This window comes from Ammospiza caudacuta, chromosome 3 (genome assembly GCF_027887145.1).
Source record: "Ammospiza caudacuta isolate bAmmCau1 chromosome 3, bAmmCau1.pri, whole genome shotgun sequence".
NCBI lineage: Eukaryota > Metazoa > Chordata > Aves > Passeriformes > Passerellidae > Ammospiza > Ammospiza caudacuta.
In genome coordinates, this window is record NC_080595.1 from 70,262,882 (window position 1) to 70,282,453 (window position 19,572).

General features: G+C 38.2%; 1 protein-coding gene across 1 annotated transcript in view; it reads left to right on the forward strand.

Moving 5' to 3' along the window:
- HS3ST5 (heparan sulfate-glucosamine 3-sulfotransferase 5) overlaps positions 1 to 10,145 on the forward strand; it is a 192,518-nt gene extending 182,373 nt beyond the window's left edge. Inside the window, exons 3-4 of the mRNA XM_058802207.1 lie at positions 3,701 to 3,839; positions 8,440 to 10,145. Coding sequence (XP_058658190.1) covers positions 3,733 to 3,839; positions 8,440 to 9,370 — 1,038 coding nt within the window. The 5' untranslated portion in view covers positions 3,701 to 3,732 and the 3' untranslated portion in view covers positions 9,371 to 10,145. The remainder of the gene's footprint in view (positions 1 to 3,700; positions 3,840 to 8,439) is intronic.
- Positions 10,146 to 19,572: the final 9,427 nt, after the last annotated feature.

Here is a 19,572-nt window from a genome sequence, read left to right on the forward strand (position 1 = left end):
TTGTATGCATATTTAACTAAATTGTCCAAGACAGATATTTCTAATGTAAGCCCACAGGAGCTGTGCAACAGTGTCTTGTCATCTCTTTGGGTGGGAGGCTCCACATTCAGCATCCAGCTACTGGGAAAGTTCTGCCTGCAGCTTTCTCCCAACCCCCCTCCCACTGGTCAGCAACTTTTGTGACAGTTCAGCTCTTGTCCCTAAAAGAGAACAAAATTTTTTAAAAACACCCTTATTTGCCTCAAATAACTGCTAAAAGTCTTGTCACTTTGGATTATATTTTATCTTGTCTTCCAGCTTCTTGTAAAGTTTAAAAGTATGCATTCCTAACAGAAAACTTTGTACACCTGATAATACTTCCCAGAATTTTAATTTCTTTCTTTTCATTTCTTCTTTCCATTTCATTTAATTGTTGCTGTGTTAGTCTCCAGCAACATTTTCGCCTTAGGGAGCTTCACCTTAATCACATTCTGGTTGTATTAACTCTGTGTCTTAAATAGAAATGTTTTTTCAATCCTCTCCTCTGGCACACAGAGCTGTCTCAGTACATCCATTGCAAGGTGTAGCCTTTTCTGGAGTCAAGATATAATTTTTCTATGTTTTTTTCGAGAAAAAATTAACATCTAGGGAAAGTTTTATTGAAATTATCTCCCTAGAATAAAGCTCCTTCCATGGCCTTTAAATTACATGCTAAAAATGAAAACAAAAATGAAACAAACAAATAAATAATGCCATCTTTACGTTTCTAGTGTGTGCTTAATACTTGTCATTCTGTGGGAAAGTTTTCTGTACTTAGGCACGTGCAAATATAAAACTGGAACTGGTTTGGGCTTTTTTTGGTTGGTGGATTTGTTTGATTTGCTTGGTTTGTGTTTGTTTTGTGGTTTGGTTGGTTGGTTGTTTTTTGTATTGACTCTAATTTCAAACACTAATATTGAAGTCATGAGGCCTTGTAGAACATATTTCAGGAAACAGCTTGTCATTAATTTGATTTTGTTGTGGCCTGATGACCTCCACAGCCTCACTAAGGATTGCAGGCAGGACTGAGGTGGGCTCCAAGAGCCTGTACAAAGGAGAACATATGGAAACAACTTTAGTTTAATGTATATGTATATGTTTTCTGAGAGACAAAGTTCATTGCTGTAGCACTGAAGTGAAACCTTCATTTGGAGGGAGCAACACTGAAATACTTAAAACTTGGTACCTATGAAAATTTATCCCCTTCTTCATGTCCTTCTCTTTCATCTTTTTAAGCTAAATAGTTAAAAGAGTAATTAGCAGTAACATATCAACACAGAGGTTCAGCATTTGTGCATTTTTCTTAATAGTTCAACTTTGGCTACATATTTTCTGCATTGCTCAATGTACAGGATTCCTAATTTATGCATGATTTTTATGGAAAAAAAAAGTATATTACAAAAAGGCAAAAGTTTACCATGTAGTTAAAGCACCAGAAAGGAATTATTTCAGACTTAATCTCACTGGTGCTACAGGTTTTCTTGAGAAAAATCACTTAATCTCTCTGTACCTCTGCTTCTCATGTATTTCTTAAAGGATGGTAACACTTCTTCTTTCTCTCTATTTACATTGCAAACTCCTTTTACTCTGTGTTTTATATTAATCTCGTTGCACTAAAGATCTTATCTAAGAATTCTTATGATAGAGTTGCTTTTACCTCCATAAAAAACAATATATTCCAATATATTCTGTATGATTAGTTATCCTGCATGATAGGTTATCCTGATCTGTGACCTGAGTGTAAAAGGAGTTGTTATTGCAGCAGAAGTGCTTTAGAGACCAAGTCAGATCAGAATTTCAGCGTTGCATGGCTCTTTTATCAAGAGATGGTGGGTTGTAATTAGAAAGCTTTCTCTATAACAGTAAAATAAATGTGCTTCAGAATGGCTTTTCAACCACACTTGAAGAAAACCAGTTTGGAATGATCTGCATCTGCACCTTTAAACCAGCCAGCACTGGGGCAGGCAGGCTACATGAGTGCTGCCTGCTGGGAAGGGTTTCCAGCTTGTATTATCTCCCTGACTATATCCTGGATTCTAAAGAGAGATTTCTGGGCCAAAAATTTAACATCATGAACAGAAATGGAAAAAGATGTTTCCAGAAATGGAAAGAAATGTTTTCAGGCTGTGTTTAGGAATGGCCAGTCAAACCTTGCAATCTCACTGAAAATTCTGCCTCTGTATATAGTTTCATGCTTATAATAATGTATCCCACTCTTGCTTTATGTAAATCCCAAGGCTGGAAAAGAAGAAAATGTGCTGCAAAAGAAACTTCGCTGTAGTAAAACCTAAGAAACTTGACATCAAAAATTGCTCATAAGTCCAGACAAAATTTGGGAAAAAAGTTTTTGTTCAAACTAATACATAATACAGTAAATATTTCCTGATAAAGGGAATGAGACTTTTGATCAATATTTCAGTGATTAAAATTTATATTTATGATTTTTGCACCATTTCGTGATGAAGGCATTTTTTTTAGGTAGGTAGGTAGATGGTATGGCTTTACCCCTTGTGAAACAGTGAGAGGATTGAAACTTAATTCTCCTGCATGGCTACAAGAAAGCTCAGAACTGGTACAGAATGAAGAATCATGTCATCTTTGACTGTTCTCTGAAAGGAGGAGCTGATCTTTCTCCTCAGTTCATGTAAGAATGTATTAGGAATCCAGGTCTGAGTCCCATAAAGAGATCTTCGCAGATCACACACATAATCCAGCCCAGAACATAAATGTAATGTTTGAGGAAGAGTCAAACTGAAGATAGTTTTACTCAGCACTTCTTTCTACCCTGGCTGGGAACCTCCTGGTTAAATCCTCTTGGCATAAGGTCATGTCTTTTTACTCCTCACCGCCTCGATAACTATAGTATTTGAGTACATCAGAAAAAGAAATTAAAATATATGCTTTGCTATTGCTAAAAACTGGAGATGTAGGCATGCTTGATTCCAAGGTGACAGTTTGTGTCCCAGCAGGTCTTGAGGGGACAGTCAAGGCTGGTGTCATGCAGGTGAGGAGCTTAAATGGCTCTCCACAGAACAGACCAGACTGATGCCCAGCACAGACACAGCTGATAGAATACACTAATGCTGAAAAAACATTATTGTGCCCACTCCAGCTACCTGCTTCCCAGTTCTGTCACAGTTGACTTGCTGGCATGGATCAAGACATCTTTTTTTGATTTCTCTCCAGCATACACTCTAATAATCATAGAGACAGAGTAAACGTGCTTCCATAAACTGTACACAGGATCTGCAAGCCTAACTCCTGGTTACTGCAGCTTTACTTCACATCAAGGCATTTAAATCTCTGTTGAAATCTAATTCTGTCTGATTCCAAAAGGTTTAAAATCTAAACATATGTACCTAACAAGATGTCTTATTATAGTATGAGCTTCTACAGTAAAGACCTTCATTGTGGCTATCCAACAGTCCTAGTAATGGCGGATGCAGCTGAGCTATCACTTCCAGAATTACCATCCTACTCCAGATACATTGCCATGTGGGACTGAAAAACAGTAGCAAAAAAAAACCCAAAAACAAAACCAAAAGTAAGTTGTTTAACTACTTATTTTGCAGTTTTGCCAAGATTTTCAAGCGTGGCCTAATCAGCTGCAGCACCTGATTAAACACTACCCTGCACATACTATGCTTTCTGATGAGTATTTTATGTGTTCTTGTCTCTGCAGACTGAAGAAGTCCTGAAGATTGATGGAGGGCCATGCTATTCAAACAGCAGGCGTTGCTGAGACAGAAGCTCTTTGTGCTAGGCAGCCTTGCTATTGGAAGTCTCCTATATCTAGTTGCCAGAGTTGGGAGTTTGGATAGGTAAGTCATTAAGTAGCTGCTCTCTTGTGTAGAATGGGCTAAGATTGTCTGAGTTTCTGCTTCAAGGGTTTAATTGCTTTCATGCTCTGTTTTTTGGTTTGCTTTTTTTTTTTCTTAGAGTCTGCTTGTACAGGAAGACAGAAAGACTGGCTATTTTAATGTGGTTTTCACTATTTATTCCTACCCTTTGGAGAAGAGAGTAGGAAAATAGTCACAGTCATCCCTGTCAAAGTTTTTCTGTTTGTCCATTTGTATTCTGAACACACTGACACTTGTTTTCAGAGAAGAAATAAACTAGCATCCAGTAAAAATGTCATTACAGTAGCTCATTTTGCCTGTGTACATCTGTGTGTTGACCTCTAGTTTCAGCAAAACAGTTATGATGTATTTATACATCTCCTTTTCTAAATTTGTGAGCAAGCAATTAATGTGCTGCAGTGGTAGTTAAAATTAAGTATGAGCCTGCAGAGCAGCTCGTCAAATTTTGAATACTATTTCATTTGAAAGATTGCTTCAGGGTTTGAGAATTTTAACTATGTTAATTAGCTGGTATTTTCTGTAGCTGAATGTGCTAAATAAGTGGGTTTTCTCTGCAAATGATTTCCTGGAAAGCAGTAGAAAGCACAGTAGAGAAAATCAAAGAGTGCTTGGCACTTCTGACCAGGCTGACTTTTGACTGGTTTTTGACAGTGCAACAGTAGTGCTACCTGCACTGACACTGCTGTTCCTGTCAGCTTTGAAATGGCCTGGGACTGCTCTGGTAGGTGCTACACAAAGTCACAACATATTAAAAACAACAACAACAACAACAACAAAAACAACAATGAAAAGAAATAAAGCTGATTTAGAAACATGAATGTAAAAAACCTACACAATTTCCAGAATCAGGTAGACAGTTTACAAGTGTTAATGCTGTATTCTTGTCCTTCTTTTTAATGATGCAACATATTAGGTGGTTTCAAAACAGTCACACAATGCTGTGTGAATATGTGGTGCTTGGAAAGTGAAAACTGCTACCTATGGTCCACTGCTAGGTAACAGTGGGCTCCATTGGCAGTCACTGGGTGCCTTCTTCCACTCCTCAAATCCACTCCAGAAGAAGGAGACCATGTACTCAGCTAGGATCAAGTGCATTGCAAATTAAGCCCTGGAACTTCTTTACCCTGATGGTCAAACCATCTCTGATACTTCAGAAGTAGAAATTTCACTGAGACTAATGTGATTCTGTAAATGGAGGCAGAAATCCTTACTGGTCCCTGCAAAAGTATATTTTATGCTCAGAGGCATGAAGTCTAATTAACCTTCTCCTATTATCTATGCTTGCACATCTACAGAATTTACTGATGGCTATAAAATTATCTCGCCACAGTATTTGACTCGCTGACCTCCTGCGGCAATGAATTCCGCTGGTTTCATACATAGTGTTGCCAATGGCAGTAAAATTCAGTTTTGTTCTCTTGCTTTACCCAGAGTGAAGCATGCCACACTGCTAAAAAGAAGTCCTGTGTATGGACTTGTTATGAAATAGAGAGAGAAAGAAGTACTAGAAAGGACAAGGCACAGATGAATTAACTGGAAATATTCTTCTACCTGATCATTGTTGAATCTCTCAGTTAAAGAATGCTAAGTGGCTTCAACAGACTTTGGAATAACTAATTGTTCAGGAAGAAATCCAGATTCATTTATGCTTAATTTATGCTGATCTAATTTGAACAAGTGAGCTGGGGGTGGCTCATGTTTAATAGCCTCAGATGAGGCTTTCCAATGGCAGTGTCTTGAGTTTCCTCAGGCCCAAAGGAAAATTACCACTAGTTTATATGATTCATTGAGTCATAAAATCTGATAAGATGAGCACTTCCCTCCAGGGGAGGCCACCTTTCTTCAGCTCCTGAGAGCACAGGTCTGCTTCGCATGTAAAAGCTCAAATAGATTCTGTGGCAATTTTGAGCATGTCTGGATTAGTCTTTGAGTTACCTGACTCCCTGACTGGCAGTGCCAGGGGCCTCCACATCTGATTTCCATGCTACAAAATACTCCTGCTGGAACCAGGCTTATAATCTTTTGCTGCTGTGACACCTCCATTGGAAGAAAATTAGCAAGTATTCTGGATCAGGTGAGACAGCTCATTAAGATTGCCCAGACCTACTCCAGCTGTTTTGAAACTTTTCAGAAATACAGGTCCTGGAGATTAATTGGTTTATGGTGGGTTCTCTAAAGAAGAATTATTGTAGAGTTTTACTGTAGCAGCTTGAGAAATTACCTGTTTTGGGAGAGCAACTCAGTGATATAATAAGTGTCATATACTCTTTCTTAGCAGAGAACTGTTATTTAATGGGAAAGTTACTCAGACAATTAAGAATATCAGCATGTTGCAATATAAGAGTTAATAGTTACATCTTGGATCAAACTATGAGGATCTGCCCTTTACTTTCCACCAGCAAGATCTTTTAAGTGTTACTTTTTCATTGTTTAGAGAGAGTAGAATCAGGGGGAAAGAGTAAAAGAGCCTGAAATACAAAGGCTGAGGAAGGACTTCTAACAACATTGAATCTTTTCCCTTAGGCTAGAGGATATCTTGAGTATTTATTTATTTTCAAAGGAAACCACCCTGTTTGACAAGCTGTTGTGTTACACTGAAGGCAGTGCTAGCTGTCTTTTTGAGCAAAAGATAAAATTAGTTGAGATGGGTCTGGAACTGCTGTTGTGGAATCCTCTTTGCTTGAAAACAAATAACAAATATGCAGAAGGAGAGGGAAGAGAACAGAGACAACAATTGCAGTTTCTGTTTCTTATGTTTTTAACTGCCACTTTGCTGATGCATTAAGGCTCCCACCAGCCACACCACAGTCTGACCAAACTGTAGCATTGCTAAGATATTTCTTCTTTTTTTTTTTCTCAATATGGGCTGGTTTGCATCAACATTTCAACAATTCAACAAAAAACTTGGTCGTTGCCACCAAGTCAGGCTTTTTCAGTAGATGGCAGAGAGCAAAGCGATAGAAGAAGCTAAACACTTGAGAAAAGAGATAACAGGAACTCACTTTTCATCACACTTTCTAATTAGTCTGCAGGACTTAGCTAGAGCTCATGTGAACCCAGCAATGTCATATGGATTGTTTCCCTGGCTCTGTCTGGACAGGCTATATCTCTCAGCATCTGGATAATCAAGGAAGCAGCTAACAGGTCAGCCAGGGAGATCAGACTTACTTTGTCCCAACCATCCATTGTCCTAGAATCAGTGTCAAATTAGAGACCCCAACAAGCAGTGATGGATGGAAAACCCGCAAAGAAATAAATAATTATGTCCTGAAAGCAGGGTTTGAATAATATATAGTAAATGAGTGAGGGACCACATGCTGAGAAACTAGAATAAATACTGAATACCTAAACAGCTATTAATGAGCATTGCCCATCTGGTACACTGGCTAAGGCAGGGGTCCTGTGAAAAATAATAGCATGTGGCTATGTAATTTAAGAACTGTATCATAATATATGTGCACAGCAAGCTCACACTAAAATTGCCTAGGCAACCTTTGTTCTTACATATCCTTAAATTCAGAGAGCATATCTCAAAAAAATTAGTAAAAATATTTTTTTGTAGTGCCTTGGAAGCTCTCTGTACACACCAAGCTAATCTTCAGTGAAACATTGGCCTGTAAAATGTCCAAAGTGCTGATTAGAGGGTGGACATGAGAGTTTTTTCAAGGTTGTGTAAAGTTTTAACATTTTTCTTACTGAACCACTTCTTGGATGCAGTGGTATCAGATACAAGAACAAAGAATGAGAAAGTGAAAAAGAGGGGAAATAATTGTAGCTGAATATAAAAGAATAATACAAAAATGCACTTGCAAAAGAAGAAATAATAAAACACAAAATAAGTGGGAAGAGTCCCTTCAGCGGAAGAATACAAGAGTGATTATAAGAAAATCATTGATGTAACAATGTAATAAATGCATTTTTAAAAACTCTTCTTGCCATTCTTTTTGTACCTTGCTAATCTTGTCTGGATCAGAACCTTGAACTTTCTGGTTCTGACTGGCAGACAAACACTGGGCATATTTTAAAGAGGAAGAAAAATACTGAAAGGTGATGCTTAGAAATCTGGTTTTCATCCCTTTTCCTCCTCTCCATTAAAAAAGCCATTGCTGGATCAACACAATGGAAAGACTTCAGGCTAGAATGAGAAAAATGTGGGAAAGAGATTACTTAAATCAACTGGATTTTCAGATCAAAATGTCCAAATATAATTCATCTTAGAATGCCTTAAAAACTGCCAAACCATCACAAAATATTGAGGAATGTGAAGTTTAGGCAAGGTTCAAGAAGACCCAAGAACAGTAATCATAGTTCCTATGCTGGCAAAGGGCAGATTGGTCAAGTTATGAATTTCCCAGTTAAATCAGAGCAAAAAAAAAAAACCCTGATTGAATAATAAAAAAAATTTGCAAATTATTTAAGCATTGGCATAATAAAATAAGAGTTGAAAGATGGGCACATCACATTACATTTGAATATGATCCCAAGAGCATGATTCCTTTGTACATAAAACTTGTCTTGAGAGAAATCCTCTTTTTACAAGTACCTCTTATTTTGCTTGCAGACTGCAGCCCCTCTGCCCCATTGATGGTCGTTTTGGACCCCGCGGCCAGGACGAAATCCCCTTGCGAGCCCTGCAGTTCAAGCGAGGTCTGCTCCATGAATTTCGGAAGGGCAATGCCAGCAAGGAACAAATCCGACTGCACAATCTGGTTCAGCAGCTTCCCAAGGCCATTATCATTGGGGTGCGGAAAGGAGGCACCCGAGCACTACTGGAGATGCTGAACCTTCACCCCGCAGTGGTCAAAGCTTCTCAAGAGATTCACTTCTTTGACAATGATGAAAACTATGCCAAGGGAATTGAGTGGTACCGGAAAAAAATGCCTTTTTCTTACCCTCATCAAATAACAATTGAGAAAAGCCCCGCGTATTTTATCACCGAGGAAGTACCTGAAAGGATTTACAAAATGAACTCATCTATCAAATTATTGATCATTGTCAGGGAACCTACCACAAGAGCTATTTCTGATTACACTCAGGTGCTGGAAGGCAAGGAAAGAAAGAACAAAACTTACTACAAATTTGAGAAGCTGGCGATTGATCCTAATACCTGTGAAGTGAACACTAAGTACAAGGCAGTGAGAACCAGCATCTACACAAAACATCTGGAGAGGTGGTTAAAATACTTCCCAATCGAGCAGTTTCATATTGTGGACGGAGACCGGCTCATCACAGAACCACTGCCAGAACTCCAGCTGGTTGAGAAGTTCCTAAATCTTCCTCCAAGGATAAGTCAGTACAATTTATACTTCAATGCCACCAGAGGGTTTTACTGCTTGCGATTTAACATTGTCTTTAACAAGTGCCTGGCGGGTAGCAAGGGACGCATCCATCCAGAGGTGGACACCTCTGTCATTACCAAATTGCGCAAGTTCTTCCATCCTTTTAATCAAAAATTTTACCAGATCACGGGGAGGACATTTAACTGGCCCTAAACTAAACTTCATACAACATTTTCTGTTGCACCTGAGGCATGCAATAGGATGCCTCTGCTGAAATATGCACTTTTCATAGATACGACTAGCAAAGTAACTTTTTTCATGCATACGTGTACATAATGCAGTGTGTGACCAAATATACGGTGGGATCGATTTTTTCTACAGAGTAGTAACTAACATAAATTTACTGTCAATATAGTTGCATCTTTTAAGATATAATAATAAAGGGAAAGGAAGTATTTAGGGAAACAAAGTCAGACACTGTTAAAAGGGTCAGTGTTCCTCTCGCTTAGTGAAGTGTTTATGTGACATACTTATTGATCTAAGCAGAACATTATTTTATGCCATAAAAATTCTTGTTAAAAGTCTGTAAAGCTGTGAGAAAGCATAATCTTGAGGCTATATTTGGTATGTGTATTGCTAAAGGAATACTGACACTTAAAACAGAGTGCTGAATTTTTACAATGAGAGTGAATAGTACTATTTTCTTATTATTTTAAATGAATATCTTATCTCATACAAACTACATTGTTTTAGAGTTCCTGTGGTGAGTTTGCACTATTGTTTTATTGTATGGACCATAGTGTCACTTGTAGCATGTCAATCATGTGTCAAGAAAAGGTCAAATAATTTTTTCTTCTATACTTGTGCGTCAGCAAAGCTAAACATGGTGTACATAGTGTACAATGTTTGTAAATACTGGTTTCACACTAAGTAATTCTATTTTGTAAACTGAATATGGCTATTTAATTTATTGTGAAAATTAAATTTATTGTGGTATTTAAAAATGGAATGGATTAAAATTACCTATATGTGCAATGGCTTTTCACCTTTGCTTGATGTATGTCAGTGTGGTCCCTTAGCTTAGACAGGTCATAAGTATGTGTGAGAGAGATTTGCTCAGGTAAGCTTGGTTTATAGACTGTTGAGGAAAGTGATACATGAGGCGAGGCAGAGTTTATTAAAAAGCTCACCCTTCTAGGAATCTGGTGTAATACACACCTCAAAGAACATTGCTGCTCTTTGTTGTGGCACTTTGCAAAAATTAATGCAGTGGCTCGTGAGGTTAAAGCATGACCGCAAAAGCCTGCTGTAACCAGGTACATCAAAAAAGCAGAGTCCCCATTAAAATCAAAAAAACAGACAGATGAACAAAATCAGAAGAAAGGTTTTGGTGATTTCATTACCAAAAGGTGGTGATGCTTCAGGAGTCATAGAAAACAGTTGTGACACTTTGCTTTCATGTGATAATGCATGCGTCTACTCTGAAGAAAACAATCAGAGTATTGTTATTAATGGGATAAACATATAGCTCATGCTGCCATTAAATAAGTGACAAGAAATTAGTTCAGGAAATTATTATTTTCATGCATTATATGTTTTATGGCTCTTAGAGATTCATAAGAAAAAAACAATGAAAGCAAATTTAAAAATATTTTAAAACAAGAAGGAAAAAAAAAAGAAAGAAGTGAAGAAAAAAAAAAAACAACAAACAATCACTTTAAACCACCATCTAGAGATTGATGGAGACAAAAATTTTGGAAGGTGTCCAGAACATCTGAATGTTCTGGGCTATGGCAGCAAAGTGGCTGGTAGTTCAGATTATAAGATCAAGTGTTCCCCATGGGCTGTTTATTTTGTTCAGCGATTTGGAAGCATTGGTTTTTCTAAATAAGTGGTTTTTAAAACTCTTCCAAGAGACTGCTTCTTGTCTTGCTGTATCTTTAATCATATGTGCTAACACTGTGAGCAATGCGCCCCTTCTTCATGCTGCATTGCAGCCGTGCCAGCACAACACGGCAGAGCATATGTGAAATTCTCTGCAGTAGCTACAATACAACTCACTGTTTCCCTGTATAAGAGCCATTTATCTTGCCTACTTCCAGACAAAAAATATAGATATTTAACTTATCTAATAGTGTTGAACAGGGAGTTTTTATCCAATTTAACATTTTCATGGTCTTCAGGTGGGCAGACAGATTCCAGGCAGTTTTGGGTGATACCTTGGGTGATACTTCATATGGTCCTGGCTCAAACTGACTGAAGGCTGAGATATATTTTCAATGAAAGGGGAAAATTAGTTAGGTCAAAGTTACTTCCAAGCACAAAATATGCATTTGAAATTAATATCTCTCTGCATTGATCAGAAGAGTCACAGAGACTGTGATCTACCAGGCACGACTACGCACTTTCCTGTTAAAGTCAACTGGCTTAACTCCAGCTTATCATTTGCAATTTTGGAGAGACGTGGATAAATTTAGGCTATATCTTAGACAAATCTGGTTGACAAATCCTGTTCAAAAATGCACAGAAGAATAGTCAGGAACAGCAGGGGAGGAGAGAGGGTTCAAAGGCATTATATTTTATATTAAGAAGACTATAAGAGCAAGAGTCTGATTCACTTTCACTAAGACTTCAATGCAATGTTGTCAAGTCTATTTTACACAACCCAGTGAAGAGAAAATTTCAAAATTGATTCATAATATATAGATACAACACATTACCCAAAGCATTCTCCTGGGTTAATGGGGATTTTGCCTCAGTGTTCATAACCAGTTTGTGAAGTCCTGACCTTATTGTACTTTCCTCTTCAGGAGCAATTTCTGAATAGTTCACTTCAACCTTTTTGCTTTGCTTCCCAAATTCTGAGTGAATAATTTCTATTCAAATTGATCATGAGTGTTCAGTCTGGGAAGTGCATTCTTAGCTTGAGATTATGATTTCAGAGTGATGCACAGCTACATGAAGTTGCAGCTGTTAACTTGTGGCATTTAAGTTCTCTAAAGACATTGCATCTTTCCTATTTTCTGTACTCTAAAATTATAGGCTCACAGCTCCGGTAAATGTTAGGATTAAAACAGCTAACATTTCTGTGTATTTTTATCAGATTGTCCCAGCTGCTATTTAAAATACATAGGACAATAATTTGCAGCATAACAGATTATCAGAGATTAATTTGAAATTGTATTTTTGGAAATTATTACATAGATAAATAAAGGACTGATAATTGGAGATAAGAGATTCATTTACCATTAACCAGCTATACATAATTTTCTTTAGGAAAGTGGAATAGATATGAGGGAAATGCATATACCCTATGTAAATGGATTTTTTTCCTTTTTTTTTGCCACAACCTCTTCGAATAAAAAAGACACATAATTTTTAGCAACATGTTTCATTATAATAGTCCAAGATTTTTAAAAGGCAATAAGCTAAAAACACAGGGCCACAATCTGAACATCAGGAAACACTTTTATACTGTGCAGGTAAAGCACAGGCATGGGTTGCCCAGAGAAGTTGCAGCTTTTCCATCACTGGAGATATTCAAAAGCCATTTGCACACTGTCCTGGGCAGCTGGTTTTGGGTGTTTCTGCTTGGGCAGTGGGGGTTCCATTTCCCTTCCAACCTCAACTATGCTGTGACCCTGTGAAAAATTTCTATATACCATTTAGTTCTTATTGAGTACTGCCCATTGGTTCAGTGTTGTACAGACCATAAAGAAAGAGAACCCCAGTGTCACAAGCCAGTCCAGCCACTTTTCAAACCCAGGGTATGGAAACACTACAGGGCACATATTTACTCCCTGGATAGCTGATCTAACTCGTGGTTGAAGCCTGTTCAACTTACTGGAACCCTGTAATAGGAGAGATTTTTCAATAATGGCAGTGCTACAGATCACTGCTGCTAGTTTCAGTACAGACTGAGACGACCACAGAGACCAAGGAGTTCACAAAGGACCCTTCTTCATGAAGGGGAGGACAAAAGTTGAATATTACAGGGAGTGGTGTCTTTACTTTCATTTAAAATGGGATAAAATGCTATTTCTTTCCTATGTAAAAATAAATTTAGAAACCAGCTGTGTAGAAGGAGTCTTCAATCCCATGGCAGTTTCAGTCAACCCAGCTCATACCTGCCAAGGTCTCATTCTCCATCCTCAATGTGTTCCTTCCCACTCCTTTGCACTGACTCTCATGATTACCTGCCCCTTCCATGTGGAGCTACTTCAGTTCACTAGGCAGGCAGAAGACTAACCTGTTTAAAAAGATGAGTAATGTCGCTAAATCTCTTCTGGATTAGACCAAACATCTTTTCAAATCAGGATCTGTCACTAGTAGTGGCCCCAGTAATTAGTGCTTTATGCAGGACTTTGTAACAAAGAAAACACAAAGACATTTCCAGGTTTCCATGAATGGTTGGCAGTCATTGGATGTCTCCAGTGGGAGAGGATAGGCTTCAGAGGAAACAGCACTGAGTGCCTTCCTCTTCTTTGTACTTAGCCAAAAATACCTTGAACCCACTGAAGAGGTGTTCCCAAGCTGTCCTCTAAGCTCTCTTATGTTGTCATTTTGCTAGAATAGATTGCAAAGTGAATCAGAGAAATTTCGATAGTACCTGTAAAGTCTGATAGTAAGCATAAAGATATGGAACAGAAGTTTTATCTTCCTCCCTAACTCACCTCAAAAATACAAAAATATTATGGACAATCTAATTAGTTTCTTGAAAAAATACTCGCCACAAGACTTTATACTTATTGAAGGCCCCTGAGCAGGTCCTCAGATTTGTTAAAGACTGCAGAAGCAGAATAAATGATGATAAATTTCATTTTTGAAAGAGCTTAATTACAGAGACAAGGACTTCAGGTAAATTCTTAAAAGTGATTTTAATAATAATCTGACATTTTTTGTTGCTGTAGTCCTCAATTCTGAGGACACCAACTGTCTACTTAGCTACATCGTTATTAGTTTTCTATTTAATTTAGAGTCTGCCACATAAAATTTACTTCACAAAGAAAAAAACAATTTGAAACTCAATAATATAGATCCAGTGAGTCTCAGGTTGCATTATAAAGACTTAATTTTGTTACTGAAGGCTCATGCATGCTAGTGAAACAGGCATGTGCCCAGACTAACCGTCATCGGTGCCTATAAGTTGATATTTCCTTTGTTTATTAGTTTCTTTGAGGAGATACTTTACGTGTGATATTCCATAGCAGTCTCCTACCAGCTGATCAGCTCTGGCTAATCTGTTCTTTAAAGACTGACTTACCTTCTGACAACTTTGAGACAGACATAATAAACCATCTTCAGAGCCACCAACTCTCCCTAACTTCATTTATATTTATAGAGAAAGGATTTTCAGTCCTTTCTGCAATAATGCACTGATGAAAGAGTCAAGCCCTTAGAGAACATCCATGTGTTATCAATCTGGATACCAGCCTTTTTCCCAGGGCTTGAATTGACAAGTGCAAGGAAAGCACAGAAAAGACTAGAATGCCATGGTCCATCTGCTGCACCGTGCTTAGCATATGGTAAATAAGATTACCTGCTGTTCTGAGATTTTTAGTAAAACTGGCAGCAGCGTGGCATGACTTTAGGAGCTGATGGTGACCAAATTACTGGACTCTTTTTAGTTTATGTTGAGCTTACTTTCATTCCAACTTTGACTCCATTAACTTCTTATTAGTTTCAAAGTTTTTTCTCATGGTGCATAGTGATCTGCAGCCCTCCCTGAAATGTATGGCTTGTGAGACAGAAAGAGAAATATCAGCACAGGCAGTCATTGTCTTTGCCACTGTGACCACAGAAAAGGGCTGTGGTACAAGGAAATTAGCTCTTCTGACATCCTTGTGATTCCTACATGAGTCCTTAACAACCTGCAAAATAATTTCCCCTCAGCAGCAGTGCTCACTACTTTAGAATGTTAATGCTTTTATGAAAGTGTCCTGATTATTGATCAGGATATGAAACATCTATATTTTGAACAGATTGTAGTCCTTTGATACAGTATATATACAGTACACATAATATACAGAAAAACATAGCATATGACAAGGAAACAATGCTACTTCAAGCCATCTGATGTTATGCCTCAGGCTGATTAAATAGACAAAAGGAAACATGACAGAATCATGCACATCTTACCCCTGGCCTTAATTGCAAACAACTGTTTTGTAATGTATGAGGTCTTTGCCATCCAATTCCTTGGCTGATTTTCTTCCGATGAAAGACTTTCCACTTCACTGAACTGTGAAGGCTTCGTTTTCATTTCAAACCCATGGAGACATAAGAATTCATTTACAATTCCCTACTATATGGAAAAGAAGTTATAGGCATTTCATAAGGGGTGGAACTAAAAGCAGCACTGTTACTAACTTCATCTTCAGAAAATTGTTCCAGTTGTTGCAAGCTCCTCAGTAAAGCTCCACTAGTAATACAGCTTTATAGGAACAGAGAAAAAGCCTTTTTACTCTGGATGGCTGTGTAGCAACAGAGTGTCTTGCAAAGATGCAGCCCAAACCTATAAGGTTAGTGAAGTGAAATCATCATTTGTCTTAAAAACTCCACATATTGAAACAGCCAGCCTGCTCCAAGGAGATGAAGGAAATAACAATGTATTTTTTCTTTTTTTTTTTAATTGAATGGTAAGTCTACTCTTCCAAGAGGTAGCCACAAGTAATTATCATTTCCATCAGGAGTAATTAGCAATGCATATCCCATACAATGGGTAGCTACTATTACACCTTCGGGCTCATTTTAATCAATTTGCTCTGAAGTGCCCCGAGAGTTAACTGGAGAAGAAACTTCCAGTTAGTGCTGGTGAGATAAAAAGTCTGACTATATTTCTTTCCTGGGCTCTAAAGTTTCCACCTTTATGCAAGTGGTCTTCCCTGTCACAGAGGGCTGCCATTCTGTCCACTAATAACAAAAGAGGAACAAGCACAGCTAGTTATACAGGTTCATTTATATTCAAGATTCAGCAAAATTTCCTTTGCGAAGCCATACAGGCTTTATTTTAAAATGCTGTCAATTGATGTTGAGTATTTCACAGCTGTCATGTTCATTTTGACTTTTGACACCTAGATATTAAAAAAATACAGAATATAACTATGCAGACATCTTCTCAAGACTTGGAGCTACCTAACCAATTCAGAATTCTATTTTTAATCCATTTTAGTGGAATTGAATAACAATTGCAAAAAATATTAAGTAACTTGATAAATAAAAGTAGTTGCAATGCATTTTTATTTTGCATAAAATAGTAAAAATAATCACTGGAGTAGATTAAAACGGTAAGTACCTTCTTTTCCTGGATGTTCCTAAGTGTAAGCCTACAAGACTCTTCTTAACAGCTTTCTTCTTCAACCTCAAAAGTGCACTGAGTTACACCCAGAGGCTGCTTGCACCATAATTAGGATATTCTTTGAGCACAGGAGACAAGTATTCAAATTTCCTTAAGTTGAGGAAACTCAGCACTTAAACACAGACAAAACAGGGACAAATGAAGGTTGAGTGCTATGACTCTTTGCTAGGCTTGCTTAGCACCAGCTGATCTTGTACAGTGTCCTCCAGAAGCCTAATGGATGGATGCCACAAACTCTTGGAGAGGTAAGAGGCTATATTCATATATCTGGCATGATTGATTGGTTGCTGAATCCTTAGAAGGCACTACACTTACTCATGTAGAAGTAACCTAGCAGCTACTCCTGTGTTACAAAATCTGTGAGGTGGTTAAAAGTTTAGGCATTGCACAATGCCTAAACTTTTTACCCCAAATGTCTTGGAGTGACACCCTTGAACTTGCAAATCTCTCATGTGAAACCATGTCTAGGTCTGCAAGTTAGCAGCCAACTTAAAACCCTCTAGCCTGCACAGGGAAACCAACACTGCCACTGTTTCCTGCCCAGAGATGAGACCAGGTCCTCTGCAATATTTCATCTCTGAATAGAGAATTACAGGGTGCAATCATTTTGTAGGTGTTCACATGGCATAGGGAAACCTGAGCACTATAACTAGTTTGGTCAAGAGCTTGGGTGCTGAAATTGCTCTATTAGCCACCAAGCAATCGTCCAACCTGATAATGCACCATGAGAACAGCTTTAGATTTCATTTGAGTAACACTGGTGATCTCATTTCATTTCCTTTATGCCACGTTAATAGTTATAATCCAACAGTTCTGATGTCCTTTTAACTTGTACAGCTCTGTGTGTAATCAAGCTGAAGGTTTAGTAGCACTTGGTATTCAATTAATTCCAGTTTTTCTGCTGCAGCCTTTTGTAAGTGCATTCTGAGAACCTAAAAGGAGCTAATTTTCTCCCACATAAATGAAAGTCAAACTCAGGACAGAATCAGACCTCACAAAGATAAAACTCTGCTGCCTCTAATGTAAGAGACCACATCTGCCACTTGTATAGCCAAGTCATTGGGAAATAGCTCTGTTAAAGCAAATTTTGTGATTGTCTTCTGAGGAAAGTTTCAGGTGTGAGAAAGAGGAGACCATGACACTGGCTGGAGCCATTGTTCAAAATAACATATCTGAAAGCAAGCCAAGGCTGTGTAATAAATATACTCTTTCTATACTGATTTGGGTCCTAGCATATCCAGTCTATCCCAGCAAATTTTCTGCTTGCACCCAGATTGGGAAAAGTCCTTTGGTGTTGAACTGCCTGAGTATTGACAGAAACCTTTCCGGGGGGACTTACACAGCGCCTGTGGGAACACATGTGCAGCCATTCTCCTCCTCCTCTGCCCAATCTATCCCATCACCTTTCCACTCTAGGTCCCACATGATTAGGCTCCCCATAATCTCTACAGAAAGGAGGCAGAAATCCAGAATAATGACAAATCCAGTGTCTCTGTGTGGGTGATTGTAGAGGGTGCTGACATGTACCAAGCAGACGAAAGCAGGGAAGCTCCTGAGCTAAGAAGCAGCCTCAGTGCAGCTCTGTGGCTGCAGTGTGGCTGCACTCCCCAGCTAGCAGAGGGGCTTGATCTTCCGGCAGGAACCAAAATCTGAAATGGTGGGAGACCAAGGGCAAAGCAGGCTTGTTTGCTGATGCACTTTGTCCCATTGTTCAGTAAAGAGCTGTGATTCTTGGGGGAACAGCTCTCATCTTCTTTTTAGGGATATCAGGCAAGTCTCTCCCTTGCTACATAACCTTTCTGTATATGTACATGCAGAGCAAGCCTTATTCTGTCTTTCATGTACACCTGGGAGACAGACACTGGTGTGGGTCTTTTGCTCTCTCACCTTAAGGCTATTTTAAAAATCTCTTGCTTTGATAAGAGTTTGTTCACATATTTTGTTGTCGCTTTGCAGTACAGAAGGGACTCTGTGACTTTTGTGTGCTGGGTAAAGAAGTAGTTATGGATTGGCTAAGACTTCTCACATGAGAGAAATCTTGCCCTTTTTCTCGGTTTCTCACTGGATGAGTTACCAAATTTCCAGGGGGGCAGAAAAGGCAGCTCTGTATGTCAAGGTACTATGAGCATGACTGACAGTTTATTATCCTCCTTATCAAAGCACAGGAAAAATAAACCATGTAACAAGAAACTTGTTTCAATTGTCAGCTAAATGTTTCAAGTGAAGGAAGATTTCCCCACACATTTTGAGCTATTATAAAGCAGGAATGGTCAAGCTGTGATTCCTGACCTACATGAATTTTACTCAGGTACAGTTAATGCATGCCTTTCAGGCAAGGATTATGTTATTTCTCCAACATAGGAAACTTGTCAGACAGCAGGAGGCAAGGGAGGCTGCAAAAGTTGTGGGTGAGAAATTTTATGTGTGGAGCTAACCAACTTGAATAGTCCAAATGAATCTTTGCTACAGTCCTGTAGATTGTACAGATACAATCTTGGAAGGAAAAACAGGTTCTGTCTCTCAGAATAAAAGCCACTTAAAAATAAAAAAAAAAAAAAAAAGGAAACTTGGGGAAAAATAAAAGTAATAGAAAAAAGGCACTAGATTTTTGAGAAGAAAGAATACATAGAAGCAAGCACAGATGCAACTTGGCAAGAAATGAGAATAAAAGTCTATGGCTGCAAATATGAAAAATATGTATTTACTATAGGAAGGGAAAATAAATCAATTTCCATATTTGAGAGTATAATGTATGAACTGGAAATAAGCAAAACTAATAAATGACAGACAAAGTATTTAGGAGGAATCAAAAAGACTTTACAGGTATATGAGAGAAATGAAACAACAGAGAAAATAATATGATAAGTAAATAAGAGAAAATAATATGATAAGTAAATAAGAATTACATACCTGAAGTGGACTTCTTCAGTTTAATACTGAAGATTTCTTTTTCAATTTTCCCTCTATAAGTCATAGAGGATAATTTCAAATCATGTGCTCAACATGTGAGAGCTGGGCTTTCTGCCCTGTTCCCAGCAATTTCCAAGCAATCCTGCCC